The sequence below is a fragment of the Sinocyclocheilus anshuiensis genome, unplaced genomic scaffold (genome assembly GCF_001515605.1).
Source record: "Sinocyclocheilus anshuiensis isolate Anshui unplaced genomic scaffold, SAMN03320099.WGS_v1.1 scaffold507, whole genome shotgun sequence".
Classification (NCBI taxonomy): Eukaryota; Metazoa; Chordata; class Actinopteri; order Cypriniformes; family Cyprinidae; genus Sinocyclocheilus; species Sinocyclocheilus anshuiensis.
In genome coordinates, this window is record NW_015551034.1 from 650,221 (window position 1) to 671,639 (window position 21,419).

The following is a 21,419-nucleotide window of genomic DNA, read 5'->3' on the forward strand; positions in this document are numbered from 1 at the left end:
AATACAATCCAAACACGATGTCTGATCCCCTCCAATTGGATGGACTCATGGTCTGAAGCTCAAAAGCTGTGGTCTGTGCCCATCAAACACTATGTGATTTTCTGTGAAATCGGTCAACTCTTGACTGCCTGAAATCTGCAGACTGACTGACTTTCAGCAACTACTGTTGTTTCAAGGTTGATAAGTAAAGACTTTATCATATCGACAAAGATTCTCATGCAAGATATGATTTGTATGTATGCAAGAGTTTATACCAAACCTCACTGCAAAGGAAAACTGTTTTCCGTAACTTACTTCCTTTAGTCATACATAACCTAAAAAGACATGAAAATACACAAAATGAGCATCTTTTAACTAACATGACATGAGACGATTAGCCCTATAATACATGGGAATTCCATGGAGTACCAAATCTTACAATGTTTGTGTACATTTAAAAAATGTAAAGGACAATTCATGGTCACAGTAATAGCACCCTTCAAAGTTAAAAGTAAAGTGTGTAATTTTTGAATCAAACACTGTTACAAAAGTATGCTCTAATAGTGTGAATGCAATCCAGATGTACTATATTCACCGTGCTATCATTGTCATGTGACATGCCAGTGTCAGTTGTGCCACTACATTGTTATTCACAAATCCACTCCAAATGTGATAGTAAAATGTCCATCAGATGTGCACTTCAGAATTTTGACAAATGTAGTAGGTCACCCGGATAAATTTAGTCTACTATTTTATGAATACTGTGAATTTGAACATACTACTGTTTACATACTATAAAGTAGGGAAGTATGCAATTCTGGCCATTAACTTTTCAATATCCCCACCCCCTAATTTTCTATTGGTCGCCCAAACAGATAGCTCCGCCCCACCCAATCATGCTCCATTTGGAGCCACTAGTGGTGCAAAAATGACATCCTTCACCTTTAAATATGTGCAGCAGATTTGGAGAGCATTTTGTCAGAACGTCTAAATCTGCTGTATATATCTGACCACAGAATCTCCTCCAGTAACTCACTGCCATACTCCAATAAGAGTATGTTTGTTGACATTCTTCCTTTATTTATTACTTAGACACTCCCTTTTCCCACTCTGAGTCCTTTGGTGGCAGTGGGCACAAATGTGTGGAGGGTGAAGAGATTTAGTCCATTCCCAGAGCCTTCAGCTGTCTCTCGATCTCGGCGTCTGAGATGGTGGCCGCTTTAGACTTTGCTGGGGAGGCGCCAGGGAGGATCTTTCCTGCTGAGGGGGCTCTTTCCATCTGCGGAAACAATAACATTTGTAGCCCTTTATTTGAGCAGTAAAACTTCAGATTTCACATATCACCTGGTGCTGCAACTCTACCAGCATAAGCCTCTGTTTAATTGTTGTTTTGGGCAATAGATGTGGCGCCAATCAAATATGATCATTGCTCATCCCAACTGTTCTACAGAAACAGAGCCCAAGCACTTTATTTGGGGAAAAACAGGACAAAGAATCTGTGGAATACGGTAATATGAGTATTACATTTTTGCCAAAGGGAATACACATCTGCTGCAATCAGATACAATGATTCTGCATCTCATGAATCGAAAGAAAGGCCTACAGTAATCACAGCCAGAGCCCAGCCATCTGCTGAAAGCCGCCGCTGGGGCCGTCGCTAGAACAGCGCAAACAGAAAGCAAGCGTCTTACCTTTCCTGAGATCTCTATGCCGATCTCATCAAGCACCTGGTTCACGATGTCCTGGCTTTCTTCCTCATCACCCGATTCATCAAAAATCTCATCCAGTGTATCGTTGACTGAGAACAGAAAGTTGTAGAAGTTGGTGAAATTTGACAGACTATCCCAATCTCTAGACCAGTGAGTCTGAACTGGTTTTGTTTTAGGATCCGGATGGAATTAAAGGGTTAATTCACTCAAAAATTAAAATTCTGTCATTAATTACTCACCCTCATGTCCTTCCAGACCTGTAAGACCTTCTTTCATCTTCTAAACACAAATCAAGATATTTTTGATGAAATCCAAGAGCTTTCTGACCCTTCATAGACAGTAAGGGAATTACCACGTTCAAGGCCCAGAAAGGTAGTAAGGACATAGTGATTCAACTGTAATTTTATGAAGGTACGAGAATACCTTTTGTGCGCAAACAAAACAAACGACTTTTTATTCAACAATTGTTCTCTCTCATAGCATTATCCGCTGCGCATTCATGCGTGTGGTGCAGCTGATGTAGAACACGCATGCGCTGCGGCTTGTTTACAAGCAGAGGAATGCACACACATGCTTCATGATACTCTTGTGAACTCACATTGAAGACTGACAAGGAAGAAAAGAAATCGTTGAATAAAGTGGTTATTTTAGTTTTCTCTGCACACAAAAAGTATTCTCGCAGCTTCATAAAATTACGGTTGAACCCCTGATGTCACATGGACTATTTTAACGATGTCCTTACTACCTTTCTGGGTCTTGAAAATGTCAGTTGCATTGCTGTCTATGAAGGGTCAGAAAGCTCTCGGATTTCATCAGAAATATCTTAATTTATGTTCTGAAGATGAACGAAGGTCTCGCAAGTTTGGAATGACATGAGGGTGAGTAATTAATGACAGAATTTTAATTTTTGAGTGAATTAACCCTTTAATTCCATCCGGATCCTAAAACAAAACCAGTTCAGACTCACTGGTCTAGAGATTGGGATAGTCTGTCAAATTTCACCAACTTCTACAACTTTCTGTTCTCAGTCAACGATACACTGGATGAGATTTTTGATGAATCGGGTGATGAGGAAGAAAGCCAGGACATCGTGAACCAGGTGCTTGATGAGAGAATTTACATTTTTGGGTGAACTAGCCCTTTAATGTTGTTTATTAACCTAACTGGAAACCAAGTTTGTTTGCAAGGTAAGAGATTGAACGAGAGCTTCTGAGGATCTCAGGTTAGTGGCATCAAACTGTTGAAAGATATTTAGGAGTACTTACTAGCAACTCATTTTCATCATTTTTTTACTAATTAATTCAGTCTCCTTATTCTTTATTATCCTAAGTCATTATTCATTTTGAAAATTTGAAATGATTTTATCCAGTTTTTTTTTTTAGCATTTTCTGTAAAATCCACCCTAAATGGCACATAAAAACAAAATACGGCACATAAAAAAAAAAAAAACTGTAGTTGGTCACTTACATGACACTCAAACTATCTCTTCCTGTCTAAACAGGCAGTTTTTGGCTACAATGTGGACTAGGACTTTTGCCGTTAAGGTCTAGTTACTGAAAACTAGTGGCAACCCAACATAGTGCCAAAATTGTTAATTGCACAATAACGAATTTGGATGGTTTCATGCTGTCTGTAGCCAATAATTCACTGCACAGAACTCACTGTGTGCACAAACTATGCCCTTGTAGCAAGTGAGCCAGTTTTAATGTAGTCTGATTCATATTTTCTTTTAATTTATGCAGTTTTATACATGGTTTTTGAGGATGAGAGCATGTCACACAATCTGTCCAGGTTGGCATCTACCTAATTTGGCTGCTTCAGCCAGGCGATAGATAAAATGTGCCAAAGTTGTCTGGATGAATAGCTTATGAGGTGAAGTTAATTATGGGAAGTGCTGATAAGCCTATTTATTTGGCTATCCTGACTATGCGTAATTATATGGTGAGATGAATTGAAAAAATACAATGCAACTCAATATATAATACATTGTCAGTATATCATTTAGCATCATTTCTTTCCCCTGAACAGATCCATCATTTGAGAACCACAAAACCAGTCTCTAATTTGTGTCAGGCACGTCGAAGAACTTACTCATGTCCTCCGTCATCCCTATTTTTAAGTTCTCCTTCTGGAAGTCCTGCATCGTCTGTAGCGTCTTCTTGGGGTCCAATTTTTTATTGACAGTCTGCATAGTCTGAAAGACAGAAAGAGTTCAAGCCATCCATCACACTCCCAGAGAATAAATAGAGCATCCTTACGGTGCCCAAAACGGTAATAAAAATAACACAAGCGCTGACAAAAATCCACCACGGAAGAATACATTTTGAATGCAGCTCAACATAAATTTCAACTTCATACCATTTGGTGAGAAGGGGGAGTACAGTAAGTAGATGACACAAAACATAAAAATAGGTCGCATGGAGAGAAGTGTGTTTTACTGTCCCTCTGGGCTTCTAGACTGTGGCAGGGCAGACACACAGGAAGAGTCCTATCTGATTACAGAGAATTATTTACACACAGCCTCATTATCACCCATCTCATATCTATTACATCAGCTACCTTCTTATGATTGACTACAAATCCCATGATGCATTAACAATCAGGTGAGGAAATATTAATAGCTTCCTTCCTCATACAATATGGATTGGATACACACACTCTGAATTTTTTTGTGGGAGTACGGCTTGTAAATGAGCGAGAAAAACAACACCCCATCAATGAGCAGTCAGAGACTGAATTTAAATGGCTGAAACTGCATTTCATGTGATGCCACTACATGCCTGTAGTGATTGGTAAAGATAAGACGTGCTTTAGAAGTGCACACTGTTGAGGCTGTTGAGGACGCGCTCAGGACAGTTCAGACATTGCAGTGCATCAGAGGTAAAAAATGATATAAATACTGTTCAGTTTCTTGCACAGACCGATCGTTTCGTGTCTTTACACATCAATGTATCGTCACGAGCCGCAGGGTTTAATTTGGTTTTGTTTGTGTATGTTTCTTTGACTCTCAAAGCCGTGATTCCCATTCACTTCCATTATATGACTGACAGACTGCAACGGTTTGAGTTAAAAATCTTCGTTTGTGTTCTACTGAAGAAACAAAGTCACCTACATCTTGGATGCTCTGGGGGTAAGCAGATAAACATCACATTTTCATTTTTGGGTGAACTATCCCTTTAAGAGAGCTTGCTTAAAACAAACAAAACCACCATATAAATTGCATTTATAATGTCTTTCTGGTTGATTGCCATCACATTTATTGAAAAAAAAATAGATAAGCCAATTAATTCAGCTGCTCTAAGTGCCATAGAGGAACAACATGTCTCATATTTCAAATTCTGTTCAAGCATCATAGAAAACCCCTAAATGAACAGTAATAAGGACAGTGTGAATCAACACATAAAGATTGCCCTGATATGAGTTATTTCTAAATGTAGTGCAGAAACTATATAAACTGGGTCACAATAATAGCAGTGAAGTAAGGAGCCCCTCAACGACATGATAATTAAACCCTGTTTAAGGATTCTTTTGAAGTTCTTAGCTACATAAGGGATTCTGTTTTTCCAGCACTTCCAGGGAACATCAGGCTACATGTGAATAATACAGAGCCATCATCGGGGGTGGGGGAGAACTAGAGCCCTGTAATGAGGAGGTTCCAGTAAAGTCCTCCATGGACAGCAATGGAATAACTAATTTGGTAGTCATGCAGATCCATTCGGAGGTCTGAGCATCTTACCTTTGCTGTGGTTGACATGGCTCCAGCCATCTTCATCTGAGAGTTCATGACCTTGGTCTGCGTGGACATGGACGTGACCTTAGAGCTCACGGCGTAGGTTCGGTTCTTCTGTTTTCTGAGCTGAACCAGCTGTTTGGCTAGTATCTTGCAGGCTTCTCGGTTTCCAGTCTTGGCCATTTTTTTGATTTCCATTTCCTGTTAAGAATAAACACATCCAGTGAACAATGGGTGTTTCTACATGTAATTGGAACAAAACTGAGTTTTGACTTCTAAGACAGAACAAGAAGTCACCCAGACATGTTCATGACCAACTTGTGCCATGTTTACTTGTTTAGACCCAGAGGTCTGTGTTTCTTTACATTAGTAAATGTCTGAAAACAGGTCTCTGCCCTGAGGAACTTCAAGCAGTTAGGTGTTTTTTCAGATGCAATGTGGGAAAACTGAGTGTGTGTGTCTGCAGAGATCTCCAATGAGAGTGTGTTAGTGAGGGTGGCCCGTCAGAATTAAAGCCTGCAACACTACAACACACTCCATGTGCAGCACTAAAGACTATTCAACTCTCTTTTTACAACGTATTTAGAAAATATTGTGAGACTAGACAAATATTTTTTCAAATAAAAACCCTGTCCTAACTAGCATCTGGTAAGTGGAAATGTAAGCTTATCGGAAAGTCAATCACTTCCAGAATTTAACATGTGATCACCTGATGGAGACCATTAAATCCATAATGTAAATCCCAGGCATATTCTTTTTAACATTTACCTCAGCAGATCCTATTTTCTCTTGTGTGCTCTTAATGTTAGTCTCTCAGGTAAACTCATGCTGATCAGCTAAACAGACACATTAGACAGAATGAACTCTAATGACACACACATTAGAGCAGGTGCTGCTCTGACCTCACATGATGCCTGCTAAGCAAAACACAAGCAGCTACATTAACTGCGCTCGCTCACACACACACACACACACACACACACACACACACAGCACTGTCCTACTTTAACAAACAACGATGTTGCATGGCAGCTTCTGTCTATATTACCTATGTTTACCTGTCACTAACAAAATATGACTGGAATAGGGCATTTTTTACTGTTTCGCCATGGTAAAAATGATATGCCATCATTATAAATATTCATGTATAGAGAGCTGAGTGAGATGAAGCTGTAGCATCAGGCCTATTAGAGATGTTTTATTGTCACGTCAGCCACTAGGCAGCACTATGAATTGAAAAACTAGAATAAAAGTGACAGACTGATGTGCTTAAAAAAACCCTTTCAGAAACCAGATAATGAAAAGTATGACCCACTTCAGAAGACTAATAATTATCCAGCAGATGACAGATATGACGCCATCTGGAGCAGTTTTTTTTTTAGGGGTGAAAAACAAAAACAGTTCACCCAAAACTCAAACGTTTTTATCATTTCCTCACCATCCAAAAACTCTTTAAATTGTACCCCAGATTTTCAACGTGTGTGGGATATTAAAGCAGCGGCACATGACTGCCCTGCAGCTATCTTCTAATATAGGTCATTTTAAAAAAATGAAATAGACAACAAAGCATATCCATGTCTAATTACAATAAAGATGAAGAAAAAAGAACCCCCCTCTTGGGAAGCAATTATGCACATTTTTATGTTTACATAGAAACAATTAACGTAAATGGAGGGAGTGAGTGGGAGTGTTGGATTCTTAACAGTGTGGTGGGCCGACATGAACACTCAAGTCATCTTCATGAGTATTGAGCCATGAACTGTTTTTAACTGTTTTAGGCCACGTAATCTACCTGTTTCTAAATGCAATTAACAGGATGATCAAAAATAAATTAATTATCTATCTCTATTCTTTGATGCAATAAAAAAGAAATCAAAGAGGGACTTTCTGGCATAAGCAGCGACGCATGGTGCTGGAAGGGAAGAGGTGGACGCTGAGAGTTGAAGTCAACTGATATGAAACTGCTTTGATCCACTTACCATTTGCCTCTCCTGTCTCTCCAGGGCAGCTCTGTCTCTGGTGATTTGTCTCTGGGTGCCTCTAAGCTCTTTGGACTGCTCTTTAATGATATCTGTGACAGGATGGGGCAGAGAAAAACATGCAATAAAACCGTCTGGAAAATCCTCATACAGTTCACTGATCCGAAACTGAGAGTTTTTTCTCCTCCCTTTTCCCCTCCTCCTTTGGTCTCTCTCTTATTCAGCCACAAAAAAAAAATGTAAAGGCGTTTGGCTGACAGTCTACAGTAACAATGCAAAAGTTCTGCTACAACTTATTTACATGATTTTTTATATGTTTATTATATATATGGCACCCTTGGTAAATATGAACAAAGGAGGCTGTGAAAATTAATCTGCATTGTTAATCCTTTTGATCTTTTATTTATAAAATTCACAAAAATCTAACCTTTCATTGGATAATAAGAATTTAAAATGGGGTGAAATATCATTATGAAATAAATGTTTTTCTCCAATACATGTTGGACACAATTATTGGCACCCCTAGAAATTCTTATGAGTAAAATATCTCTGAAGTACATTCCCATTCATATTTACAATTTTGAGCACTCCAGGGTGATTATGAACATGAAATTACCCAGCCATGACTTCCTGTTTCACAGAAATATAAATAGGAGGGAAAACAAAGCCCAAATTCCCTTAATCATCCATCACAATGAGAAAAACCAAAGAATATATTTCTGATGTGCAGCAAAAGATAATTGAGCTTCACAAATTAGTGAAGTAGCTTTAAGAAAAGAGCTAGAGCAGTGAAAATTCCCATTTCCACCATCAGGGCAATAATTAAGAATTTCCAATCAACAGAAAATGTTACAAATCTGCCTGGAAGAGGACGTGTGTCTATATCGTACTAATGCATGATGAGGAGGAGAGTTTGAGTGGCTAAAGACTCTCCAAGGACCACAGCTGGAGAATTGCAGAAAATAGTTGAGTCTCGGGGTCAGAAGACCTTAAAAAAAATTGTCAAACAGTACCTACATCACCACATGTTGTTTGGGAAGGTTTCAAGAAAAATTATCCTAGCTCATCCAAAAACAAACTCCAGCATATTCAGTTATCAGACACAACTGCCCCAGATACAGATCCCCTGTAAAGACCTTGTCTCAGACGACCTACTGTTCAAAAGTATGATTTTTTTTTTAAGGAAAATATTTTTAATCAGTAGGGATGCATTACATTCATCAAGAGATTATGGTGAACTGTTACAAACGATTCTTTTCTTTTAAAGTATCACAGCTTCTACAAAAATATTAAGCAGCAGAACTTTTTCAACACTGATCATAATAAATGTGTCTTGGCCATCAAACCAGCATATTAGAATGATTTCTGAAGGATCATGTGCCACTGAAGAATGGAGTAATGATGCTGAAAATTCAGCTTTGCATCACATGAATAAATTACATTTTAATATATATATTAAAACAGAAAACATTTGTTTTAAATTGTTCACTTTTGAGACTAAAAACAAATAACTTTTTTTTATTTTCCATGTTTTTCCATGCCAATTATTGTGCTAATCAGATAACTTCAGATAATCCAGCCCTGACATTAAAACAAAACAAGTTGATCGCTGTACATATCAGTCAGATGGATTGTTCCTGTTAAAGTGGGCAGTCCTGGGCTAGAAAAAGCAGCAAAGAGGAATGGACTTTATCCATAGTTAAAATTCTGCCTACCTGGGACTACGCTGTGTTTTGTAGGTGAGTCTTCAGAGAGGTGTACAGTAAGTGTAAGTGCATTACTTCCTGCACTCCGGTGGTACCCGCAGTGTTCTGCATGTTCCCATCAGTTCTGTTCAATTCATCCAATGCAAGAAACATGTCTCAGCTAGTTACCTTTGCAAGTCCAGCACATAGTTTAAGGGGATCTGCTGTCAGCATCTATCATTAGACATGTCATATGTGATCAGTCATATAAATCTCTCCATCGCTCCCTATCTGCATCCACTTGTTCCCGTCTGCCTTTATATATGCTTTTGCAAATATATATTTCTGGGTCAGTACAAAGATTCAATAAGTGACTGATTCTGTTTGAAATCTTATGGGCCATGTTTGGATCTTCCAACCGGACAATAATCCAAACACAAACCTCAAAAACAACACAAAAATGGGTCACAGATTTTCAACACTGATCATAATAAATGTGTCTTGGCCATCAAACCAGCATATTAGAATGATTTCTGAAGGATCATGTGCCACTGAAGAATGGAGTAATGATGCTGAAAATTCAGCTTTGCATCACATGAATAAATTACATTTTAATACACAATCAAATATAAAACGGTTATTTTAAATTGTAATAATATTTTTCATTATTACTGTTCGCACTGTAGTAATAACTAACATCTAAAGAAAATATGAGTGGTTTGCATGTACAAAATTTCACAACTGTGTTTTGTGTGATATTGTTTTAAACTTGATGAAAAATAAAATAAATAGGAAAGCATAACATAATGGTCCATCCACATCATGCTTACAATAATTATCACTGCTTAAGCTAAATTTGTTTTAGAATATAGCTTTTGTTGAACAATATAGCCAGTATTTGTGGTCAAGAAAAACTGATATGCTCCCGTTAAGGAAGAAAATCTATTTAGGCACCTTAACCACAAGAGCACTTAAATGGGCTTGATTCACAGTCTATTTTGGATCTGAATATTGCAGTTAATGAAATGTGCTTTCATGAGCCCGGGGAGCCCAAAAAACGTTGTTTGGGAGCAAAGCCAGCAAGATCATGCTCTTCCTGCTTTCATGCATTTGAGGGACAAGCTAAAACACATGCGCTGAACATAAGGTTCCTCTTCATACTCCACCTCTAAGGATAGCAGAGTGCAGCCACAACGCCTATAGGGAAGATACGCTCTCCTACACAGCAATCAGCCCAACATGTGCCCTCATGAATGCCAATCATATCATAACATCCCGTGAGGTTAAACGGTCAATATTAGAAGCAACAGAGGGTGTAGTAGGAGGACAACGGTTTAAAGAAAATACAAGAAAAATTATTAAGTTAATGAATTAAATTATAGGTCAAAAAAGTTTAATAAAAATAATAAAAAATGTTAAAAATAAGATAGGAAAAAGGAAAAACCATGCAAATTGATCAAAAAGTTATTAGAAAGCAAATCATAGAAGAAAAGAAAAAATATATATATATAAGTAAGAATATAAGTAAAAAGACAAATCTAATGAAGTTGTTTAAATATTAATTAAATTATGAAAAGTATGAAATATGTATTAAATGTAGGAAAGTAAAAAATTTGGATAGAATTCTACATATATGTCAATAATAAAGTGAAACAAAACTTCATTAGTATTGTACAAAAGTAAGAAAAGTACAAAAAAAGTCACAAAGCGTTTGTAAATATTTTTTTTACATCTTTATCATAATAATTTTGCTACTTGCCCATCTCTAAACCTTGATGAGAGAGTTTGTGTACACGTACAAGTCTACGCAAAAGATGACGCACCGAAAACGTAGTATTGAGGGAGGGTTATCGTCCACAAAACTCGCTGAGCTAAACCAACTCTGCCATCTGAGAGGATACTTTGGCACGATGACGCTTGGCTCACCTTGGCACGAAGGTCAAGAGGACAAAGGCTCGGGAATGATGGGAATTCTACTTGACCATAACAAAAGCATCAGAACGTGAGTAAAGACTATGATTGATTCAAATGATTTTATATCAGTTTACCTCCAACTCTTCTGCTTTATATTTATTTATTATAGACTATACCATGTGTATAAGTCTGTATAGGCACTAGGCAGTAGCTATTTTTATAGCTGATAAAAGCAAATAAATAAATAAGAACTTTAAAACATTCTCTCAAATTAGGATAGTGACAATGCAGAATCTAAAAAAAAACCTAAAACAAAAAGATAAGTATGGTTTTTTAAAATATAGTATGAACTGTATGAATGAGTGTTTCTATTGTTAATCACTGGAGACAGGTTTAAATGGAAGTGTTTGAATGATACAATGATCAGTTGAGTCTTGAGGCAGATAACCTGTTAATCTAACCAGCTAACTATGCCAAATATTCAGAAAGCAATTTGATCTTCACAATGCTGTTTGCTTTGCATGTTGAGCTCTCAATATAATAAACATCTATAATGTAAAAAAAAACTGTTTCAATGTAAAAGAATCTAAAAAGGACCTGTAAATGAGGTAGCCAACATGATACTGACTAATCTTGATGAGTGGCTTTGTTACTTTTCACGATGAAATAATGGTTTGAATCGTTTTCACTTTTGGTACAGTGGAAAATCATTTATGTAAAAGAAACAAAACAAACTTTTATATAAATAATGTTAGAAGACATAACGCATGGATCACGGACAGACACATGAGTACAACTGTCATGATTTTTAATGAAACACCTGTTATTATAATGAAAGTAGCCTAGGCTACTGTTTATTCACAGTCATTATTAATAACAAAAACACACATGTAGCAAATATTCCGCCTTTATGACTGTGACTTCCGTACGTAAAAACAGCAAAACAGGTGAAACGTGCTGATAAAGTTTCAAAAGAAGCAGCAGGCAGACAGGTGTGAATTATAATCAGGGATCTAACCATGGAAAACTATAATAAAACAATTAACAAAGTGACTTACCGTCAACTGTCTTCTTTTTAAACAGAGATGCCATGATAACTTAGACACTGTTTTTCTCTTTAATTCAGTGTAAAACTAGTTTCTCTGTCTAACTGCCTGAGCCTAGCTGTCTATCGATGCACTCACAGGTCTCGTTTTCCTGGTTTGTGTCAGCACAACTGACTTTGATGCCAGAGTCACACCGCGCGCTATGGGGACGTCACGGGCGAGGGTCTGCGGCGCAGTTCTCCTTCACGTCCTGTAGGGGGCAGCGCCTCCCTCCACAAAGCGCTCTGAGCTGCTGTTACTTCAGCAATTCAGCAAACTGCACATGGTCTTGTGATCGACATTTTCAGGAGTGTCCTGGAGTGGAACTTGCTATAATTCACCTAAAACAATTTCTTCTATATTATTATACATGCAGTTTTTATGAACTCGCAGTAATTGAGTTTTCGTTCTCTAAAAAATTAATTCGTCACACCGACTGTAGGACCACTTAAAATGAATTAGGCCTAGTCACGACAAAATGTGATTAACATGCTGGATTTTTTAAACGAAACTGCTACCTTTCGCTTTCATATGTAAATGAGTAATTAATTCCTAGGCTAAACAAATAAACAAAAGATCAATATGTCAACTAACCGCATAATGACTACATATAGTCTAGTCAAAACAATCCTTTCTCCCCCAATTTATTCTAAACAAATTTATTGGATAACAAAAGCACTACAATTCCTACCATCATGCAATATAAACAAAGCCATATTCTTCTGGAGTATCCATCACTCCAGTGGACTTTACTGCACGTTATAGATGCCATAGCATTGTCAAATGGCAAATTTAATATTCTTATCAATTTTACGCTCCATCCATCTGAACAATTTGTGGCTCGGTTCCTTGTGGGTGTAATTCTCATGGTATGGTAAAGTGGAGCAGACAGGAGATTACTGCCCCACAGCTAAGAAACCAGAGCCAACGAGACAGGAGGAGCAGTGCGGGTGACTTTGGGAGGGATAGCGGATGTGTGGCCCCCAGCACATTATACCCTCTCTCTAAGGAGGACATGGCGCATCCTGGGGCATTATTCTCGTTAAGGTTATTAGGGAGATGTTTTCCTACAATCAGCAAGGTTGGCAACAGGGACTAGCACTAAATGTGCTAATAATGGTAATAAGCCCACTGGTGATCCATCTTGCCCCAAGCACACAGACCTAGCCTGCAATGATGAGACAAAACTACACTTTTATTTGCTATTGAGGGTGTCTTTAAAGTATATTAAAATCTCCATTTCATATTAGAGGGAATCTTTCTCTGTGCCTTTGGAGAAGTCCCACAGAGAGTCCTCTGAAACATTTATCTATCTGCTCTGTTAGTGCATTTGCCCGAGGCTGGCAGACGTTTAATGCTAATGTGCTAACTATGTTTCCAGCCAATAATATAAAGTAAGATATCTCATCTGTGAAATTAGATACTTTCACTATTCCTGTTATAGTGTTGCTGTTTAGAGGAGGTGTACTGATCCAGAATTCATTGCTAATCCTTCCACTTCGATGCTATCAATATCATTTATTTAAAGAGATGCAGTAGTTTTGGCATATAATAAATTATGCGATGTAAAATGAATCACCTTAGACTGTCAAAATAATCTTTATGACACTATAATGCAAGTGTTCAAGACATGACTGTTAACAAGACAGACTTATAGATGTATGCAAACAAGGAGCGTTGAATCTGGGTCTCATCACGCTGATTTAGTAGCCACATCTTCATGGTGATGAATGCGTTTTGCCCGACTGTTTTGAACTGGTGGCGGGGTGTTAATATATCGAGTGAGTGATTCCACTCCATCTGCCCGGGGAAGAATACAGCATCAGAGTGTCCCATGCCATACTATTGCACTGGATCCCAACCAGGGATTACGGTAATGAGAGATTATCACCACTGTTGAGTTTTCCTAACACACACACAGGAGTGCAGCGACATATTCTGCATGAGTGCTTGTCACATACACCGTTAATAACCACATAATTAATCAGTCCAATGCATGGATAGTGGCACACAATGGCACCCTCAGCCTTTGAAATGATCGAGTGAGGGGCTGCACACCTACAAAATGGGGTCCCAGTGGCAGGTCTTCTTCTGCACTGTAGTAACTACAGCCTTAGGGTTAAACTGAGGCCAGAATTATTCAACCGAGGCAAATGAATGGTATTTGCATGGGGAATTAGAATCATTAAAGGCAGAAGGGCATCAGGAGGACGAGTCCTTCATAGAGGCATAGAGGAACGCAGTCCTTCAGAAATAGAAAGTCTAAACAGACTTTGTGTGCCAGCACTGCTCATGGTCGAATGGAGGTCTCAGTGCAAGTTGTATAATTATAGCAATTCAGGCAGAGATGCATGGGAATTAACCACATTCTCTGTTAATTACTAAAAGTGCTGGCACAGCAGAATGAAGGACCTGTGACTGAATCTGTGAGGTTTATTACTAACAATAGCTTGCTTGATAAGCCGTTGTGTTCTGAGCAACTTTCCTAAAATGGAATGTTTAATGTGTCTAATAATCCCGTTTCCAATTAAATCAATTATCATAATGGAAAGCCTTCATCAGACGGCATGCTTAAGTGTTTTGACAAAAATGCTTAAGACAAAAAGTGTTTTTTTTTTTCAAACAGGGTTTCTGCATGTCTTAAAAAGGTCTAAAAAAAAAAAGTCTTATTCGCAGTTAAAGGTCTTAAATCAGAGCAGTCTTAAAGTCCAAGTCTTAAATGTATAGAGTCATGGCAGTAAATGTTGCATGTATTGCAAAAAAAAGGTTGTTTTCTTTTCTGAGCTTTTTTGCAGTGTGATCAGAGGGTACAGTAAAAATTATTTTCATATTCTAGTGGTTGGGAGGTATTCAAGCCTTAAGCCTTTTTTTTTGTAAAATTAATTAAAAAGTAATAGAGATCAGTTGGAAGTTGTATTTTGTTAATACAAGACATTTGCATTTAAGAGAACATATCGACTTATTGTTCTTTTCAATTGATTCCCTAAATTTTCTTTACTTTGTCTTAAAAATGTCTTACATTTGCATTCACAAAACCTGCAGAAACCCTGTTTTAAACAATTAATTGTTGATAACAATCCATCTGATATTTCCAATGACGTTCAAAGAGCAAAGATCAGTGTGATTGTCTCAAACAATTTTAACATGACATTAATCGCTAATTTTCTTCAGAAAGCACATTTTCCAAAAGGACAATATTTTAATACAAAAACAAACCATCCAATTATCTGGTGCTCGTAGACCAAGTCCAATCAGTGCTGAAGATGGTCCTGATAGAGTGGCACATTTATTTAAATGAACAATAATGAAGGTGACCAATTAACATGAAAAGCCTAAGTCTGAACCTGCTCCATGGTGGTCACACCAGCAGGAATGAGCCGCCTTTCAAGAGTCGCATATGCAATTAACATTCAAATTTGAAATGCAGGACGACTGTGACCGTGTGATTTCTGAACAATTAAAAATGTGAAGAGGATCTTTGTGTCCTAGGACATGCTTGTTGATGTTCCCATTAAGACCTCTGTGACATATTTCACCATTTGTCTTGGGGAAGGATTTTAAATTTTACCAAGAAATGACGTTCTTTGATTTTGCCCGTGACACAAATTGAACCCCATTAAACCTTACGCCTCACTGATGTCGTAGAGATAACTGTTAACACTGCCTTAAGGCATGATGGGATAGTTATGCACATGATTACCTCATTCTGGTGGAGATATTGCTGTGTTCTCGGTGTCTGGTGAAGCTTATGAATTATAGCACTCTAGAGAAGACACGATTTCACATGAACCTCTAATTTAACACAATTTGTGGCTCATGATGTGGAAATAATATGGCTAGAAAACATAACTACATTCATTCAACCTTCATTTTAACAATCATGACACATCAATTGACCATAACATTACTGTTCAACTGGGCTCTACTTAAACTAACACTAGCCACGACAGCAAGGAACCTGTCTTTCAAATATTAAAAAGAGAAATAACACATGATGGAAATGATTTAAGTGGAATTTTCAGTAAGACTGTCAGTACATTTTTGCTCTAAGTATTAAGCCTTGCACACTGATATGAAATGCCCCACTAACACAATTGGTTTTTATCTGACAGATTGCTGAACATACAAGCAAGTTCTCTCCCATTGAGGGCTCCAGTAAGTATTAAAGCAAAGAATAAACATTTAAGAGCTCCTGCTTTCTGAGACTCTTGGGATTTATCCGTTCCTGAGGGCTACGCTTCTGCACAGCCATCTGACAGGATGTTCAAGAAGAACTTTCATGAAGATAAATCCTGCCCAGGATACACTTTATTTCAAGGAGCTCGACATTTTTTAAATAAAAAATAAGTATTGTATCTTGATTGTATCTTGACCTAATAAGTATTACATGTTTTTAAATTGATAGACCCCTCACTAAGAAGCATTCCACTGAACCTGCTCAACAATGTCTGTTTATTCAACAGGACAGTGTAGACATTTTCCAGCCACCTCCATGCAAAAAGTGGCGTGCATAAATCAAAATCAACAAGGAACACAAGATGGAACCAGACAGAGAAGATATTACAACAAATGTTATTAATGCAGCTCTCAAAATGTTATTTTAGTGGCACAAAGGAAACAGCTGACAAATAGAATATACAGTAGTAATGTAAATAGTTCATATGATGAATACTTTTTATATATTTGTTCATAATGTTCTATATTTATATCTCTATATATGGCTCATTTCTGGGATTCTGTAATATTTTAGTCCCCCAGAGTTCTTAAAGTTGTGGTTTACCAAAATGAATTGCTAGAGGCTTTTCACAATACTTTGGTATGCCCATTATAATGAATACAAATAATTATTGAATTTTAATCATTTTTAGCATAAAATAGTGTGTTATATCTATCTGAGGCACTTCACTGAGTTTGGACTGTGCACAGTTTCTATTATTTTTAGCAGTAGTTTTGGCATATTTGGAACACAAGTTCCTTTCTTGTGAAAAATACATTTCTAAAAAAAAAAAAAACAGAATTAAGATGGAAACTGATTATGTTTCAACATTTTATTTTAATCTATTAGTGTATACAATGTACTTATTTTATTGCTGCCATACATGAGGAGCAGTGGTCATTTTGAGTGAAAAACCTCAACCCCGTCACAAATATATGTATTTCTTATAAAAATACAACTTGTGACAGGGTTGAGTTATTTACTTAATTTATTAATAATTTCATAAAAAATATATAAAATAGTCATAGTTTCAGTAAATATGTACTTACCAAAACCATGTCAACAATATTTTTTTTATATATAAAAATAGAATTTTTGATGTAATATGCCCACTTACAGTAAACTTTGACAAGCATTATACATCAGAAATTGCACCCACATTTGCAGCAGAAAGACAATGTTGGCCGTGCAGATATGTTGACCCAGAGAGAAGGGGACAGTATGAGAGAGAAACAAAACCAAAAATTAAAACTGAAGGTAGTTTATCCCTTCAAATGTGTTATAGTCTTCAACCCTGTCACACCTTGTCACATTAATTTATTTGGAAAAAATATATAGGGAAGACAGTTAAGAATGAAAGCGTTTCTTGCTGATTACCATCTGACATGTTTAGGACTAAAACAATAAAATTGTGGTTTTAGTTAAACTTCTAAATTAAAATTATTTTTACAAAAATAAAGAGACCACAGACACACAATTTGTGTATTTTTAGCTTCAGTCCTATAAAAATGTGAATATCATGATAAATATTACATTTTGTTATCGTTACATGTGAGGGACACATGAGCAGATGTTGGTTTTATAACAAGTTCTGTGTAAAATCCTTTTTAAACAAATCCCATTTTGCTGAGAAAAAAAAGTTGAAAATAATAAAAAGGTCTTTAATGCCTGAGGTGGCAAAATAAGATTTGTTGGAGGTTTGATATGTGCCCAATGATGTGGGCTATTTAGAAAATGAATTACATGTAGTTGAAAAAAAAGGTATATTCCAAGTTGAAATGTTACCGAGTCCCAGGAATGACCCATATTGTATGATATGATATGATACAAGTTCTGTGTAAAATCCTTTTTAAACAAATCCCATTTTGAAATCCCATTTTGCTGAGAAAAAAAAGTTGAAAATAATAAAAAGGTCTTTAATGCCTGAGGTGGCAAAATAAGATTTTTTGGAGGTTTGATATGTGCCCAATGATGTGGGCTATTTAGAAAATGAATTACATGTAGTTGAAAAAAAAGGTATATTCCAAGTTGAAATGTTACCGAGTCCCAGGAATGACCCATATTGTATGATATGATATGATATGATATGATATGATATGATATGATATGATATGATAAACAAATGTCTAGACAAACAGACTGTGAGGCTGTCAGGTGAAATTCAGATCAATGAGTGTCGATCTTATCTTCAATGTCAAACAGATTTTGATAATGTCAGTTAATCTCCATCTTCATTTGTCAGTACAGTAACGCAGCACTAACAAAGTTGCTGTGTTACTCTAATTTGCATTTAATTGAGGGTTAATGCCACTGAACCTCTGGACAGAAGTCGTGTCTGCAGGCAAATTCTCACATGCAAAGGTCTTGTCTGGAGTGATTGTATTTAGATTGCATAATACATCAACCTGTGTGTCTTTTGTGCCACACCTGTGACAACTTCCACCAGTGTGGATTGTAAAGACCACTTGGTCATGGTAGCAATGATGAATACAGCTGAAACACTGCAGCATTCCCATTTCAGTTGAACTAAATTGTTTTTAAAAAATAATTTTTTTCTCATTCATGCACACCAGGCTTTTTATGTAGATCACTGTTTTTTCAGTAAGTGGATTTATAAAATGAAGTGGGCAAAAACTGCCCCCTACTCTATAGTTACAGGTAAAAACCTCTTTCCGTCGACCTCTAACCTTTGCTTCCATCTAGAATTAACAAATACATGAACTTTGTTTTAAATTCTATTGGCACTCTGTGGCGCCTCTGCACTGGAAGTGATATGAAAGCAACTGAATGTAACACAATGGCTTTCTACTCTAAAGATATTAAAAATAAGGTGGAAAAAATGTAATGATCACACTTTATTTTATTGTACTTTAATTTCCTTTGTTCGCAAGTAAAATGACTCCACCACATTGGGGATTTATTAAAATGTGTGTCAGTGGAATTTTAGCCTTTGAAGCATCCTTTGTGTGCTGTGAGGCAGAGAGAGAACTAATTCACTACTATAGCTCCTCTGTGTTTCCTGCTCAAACGCTTATGAAAAAAATGATGAACATGATAAGAATTATCATAAGAGTTATATTAGAGGAAAGTGGAACACTGTGGTGAGATTAATTCAGTTAGGCCTGTAGGATTAACTTGGATCCACAAGAGAAGTCTTCATTGCACTGTACTGAAAGTGTGTGTGTGTGTGTGTGTGTGTGTGTGTGTGTGTGTGTGTGTGTGTACAGGTATATATGGTTTATGAGGACACAAATGTGTATAATGACATGGGTACTACAACGTAAACATGGTTTATGAGGACACTTCCTGTGTCCCCGTAAAAAACAAAAGGCTTAAAAACATACAAAACGGTGTTTTATGAAATTCAAAAATTGCCAGCAGTTTCCTGTGAGGGGTAGGTTTAGGGGTAGGGTTGGTGTAGAGCAATAGAAAATACAGTTTGCACAGTATAAAAACCATTACGCCTATGGAGAGTCCCCGTAAACCACAAATACAAGTATGTGTGTGTGTGTGTGTGTGTGTGTCCTGTTGTGGCTGGCTGTAAGTCCCTACTCAGACTGTGCCCTAGATAAACTTAGTATCACAACACCACTGAATTATTCGCATCTCTTTCTGCATTGTGTCTAACCATCAGGGTGAATAAACCATTTGCCATGACAAGTTCAGCCCTGTCTACATGAGTAGATGAGATCAAACAACAACTGGGAACAGAGCTAGGCAGAGCAAATTAATCATATAATGAACCATCTTGTATTTTCTAAATGGCTCCCCATCTCATTAGGTTGCTTTGTTACAATGAATAAATACTCTAATGCTGCTCTCCTGTTCTGTAGTTGACTACAGTCTTATGCAAGATTTTTTTTTTAAAGTGATTATTGGTACATTGATATGATAATAAAAAGTTGATAAAATGATCAAAATGTTGATCCATTACTTTATAATACACCATGAATATAATCACTCTTGCTATGTTTGCAAATTGAAAAATGGGTCATGGGCCTTCTCACTCTATCCCTCTGCCCTTCATTTCCAACTTCTCTCTCTCTGTAATAGGAAATATTACATTTTTATTTAAAAAAATGGAAATAACGACCTGTCTGTTTTAAAAACTTGAAGTTGTGTCCTCATGTGTTAATCTGGTTCCCAACTTTGTTACTAAATTAATATAACATAAAACATAACATTAACATAAAATAAGCACACGTTTTCCCATATTTTAATATATATATACATTATATATTTAAAGCTTTGAGGTTGTGTCCTCATGTGTTAATCTGGTTCCCAACTTTGTTACTAAATTAACAAACTCTGTCATAATAACGTCATTCTTTCATCACTTCATCTGTTTAGTCATCCCGGTTGTCATGATTTTGTACTGTAAACAATTAATTATTGAAAAGTGGATATATGTAGATTTATAAAAACTCTCAACATGTTACTTTTCTGCTATTGCTAAATCAGAATTGAACAAAAATTAAATAATTTAACATAAATTGTTATACATAATATTATGGATTTGACTTTTAAATAACACAATGCAGTTTATTAAAACAAATAAAAATATTAATTCTTTGTCTGACAGAATGTTTAAATGCCTAATGTTAAATCTGAAAGAAAATCACCCAGTAAATTGTGGTTTGGGCACTCAGTTGCTCTACAGCAGGTGGCAGCACATGCCTAATGCAAACCTACCGAAAACATTGCTAATTATGAGGACAGGACGTAAAATCAAAACCACAGTTATTACAATTTCCCTCAAGCGCTTAACATATTACCATTACCAACTAATATACCATATTATCAAAGGCCATAAGTCAACATAAATGAAGTTTAGGAATGCAAAGCAATAATGCAAATAAAGGTGTAGCTAATGCCCTTGACAACCTCAGCTAAGTATCTGTTAAGTATTATTTAAGTGTTAGCTTTGAGCGTTTACAAGATAACTCATTAGCAAGCGGTTTGTCGTTTCTAGCAGTGGTTTGTGAATATTTCTTTCCGTTTATTCAGCGAAGCCCTGATTCCACCAATCAGATCGCAGCGCTCCAAACTTCCCACCAATCAGAGAAGCTCCTGTAACTTCCATGAGCAGCTCGCGCCTGTCGCTCTGTTTTGATGCGCTGTC

At 36.8% G+C, this 21,419-nt stretch overlaps 1 protein-coding gene across 1 annotated transcript; it reads right to left on the reverse strand.

Moving 5' to 3' along the window:
- chmp2ba (charged multivesicular body protein 2Ba) lies at positions 1-12,215 on the reverse strand. Its single transcript, XM_016450842.1, has 6 exons — positions 12,055-12,215; positions 7,398-7,489; positions 5,425-5,619; positions 3,780-3,882; positions 1,671-1,777; positions 1-1,258 (listed from the first exon to the last, which is right to left on the reverse strand). Exons 1-6 carry the CDS (start codon positions 12,086-12,088, stop codon positions 1,139-1,141), a joined length of 651 nt encoding a protein of 216 aa, XP_016306328.1. The 5' UTR covers positions 12,089-12,215; the 3' UTR covers positions 1-1,138.
- Positions 12,216-21,419: the final 9,204 nt, after the last annotated feature.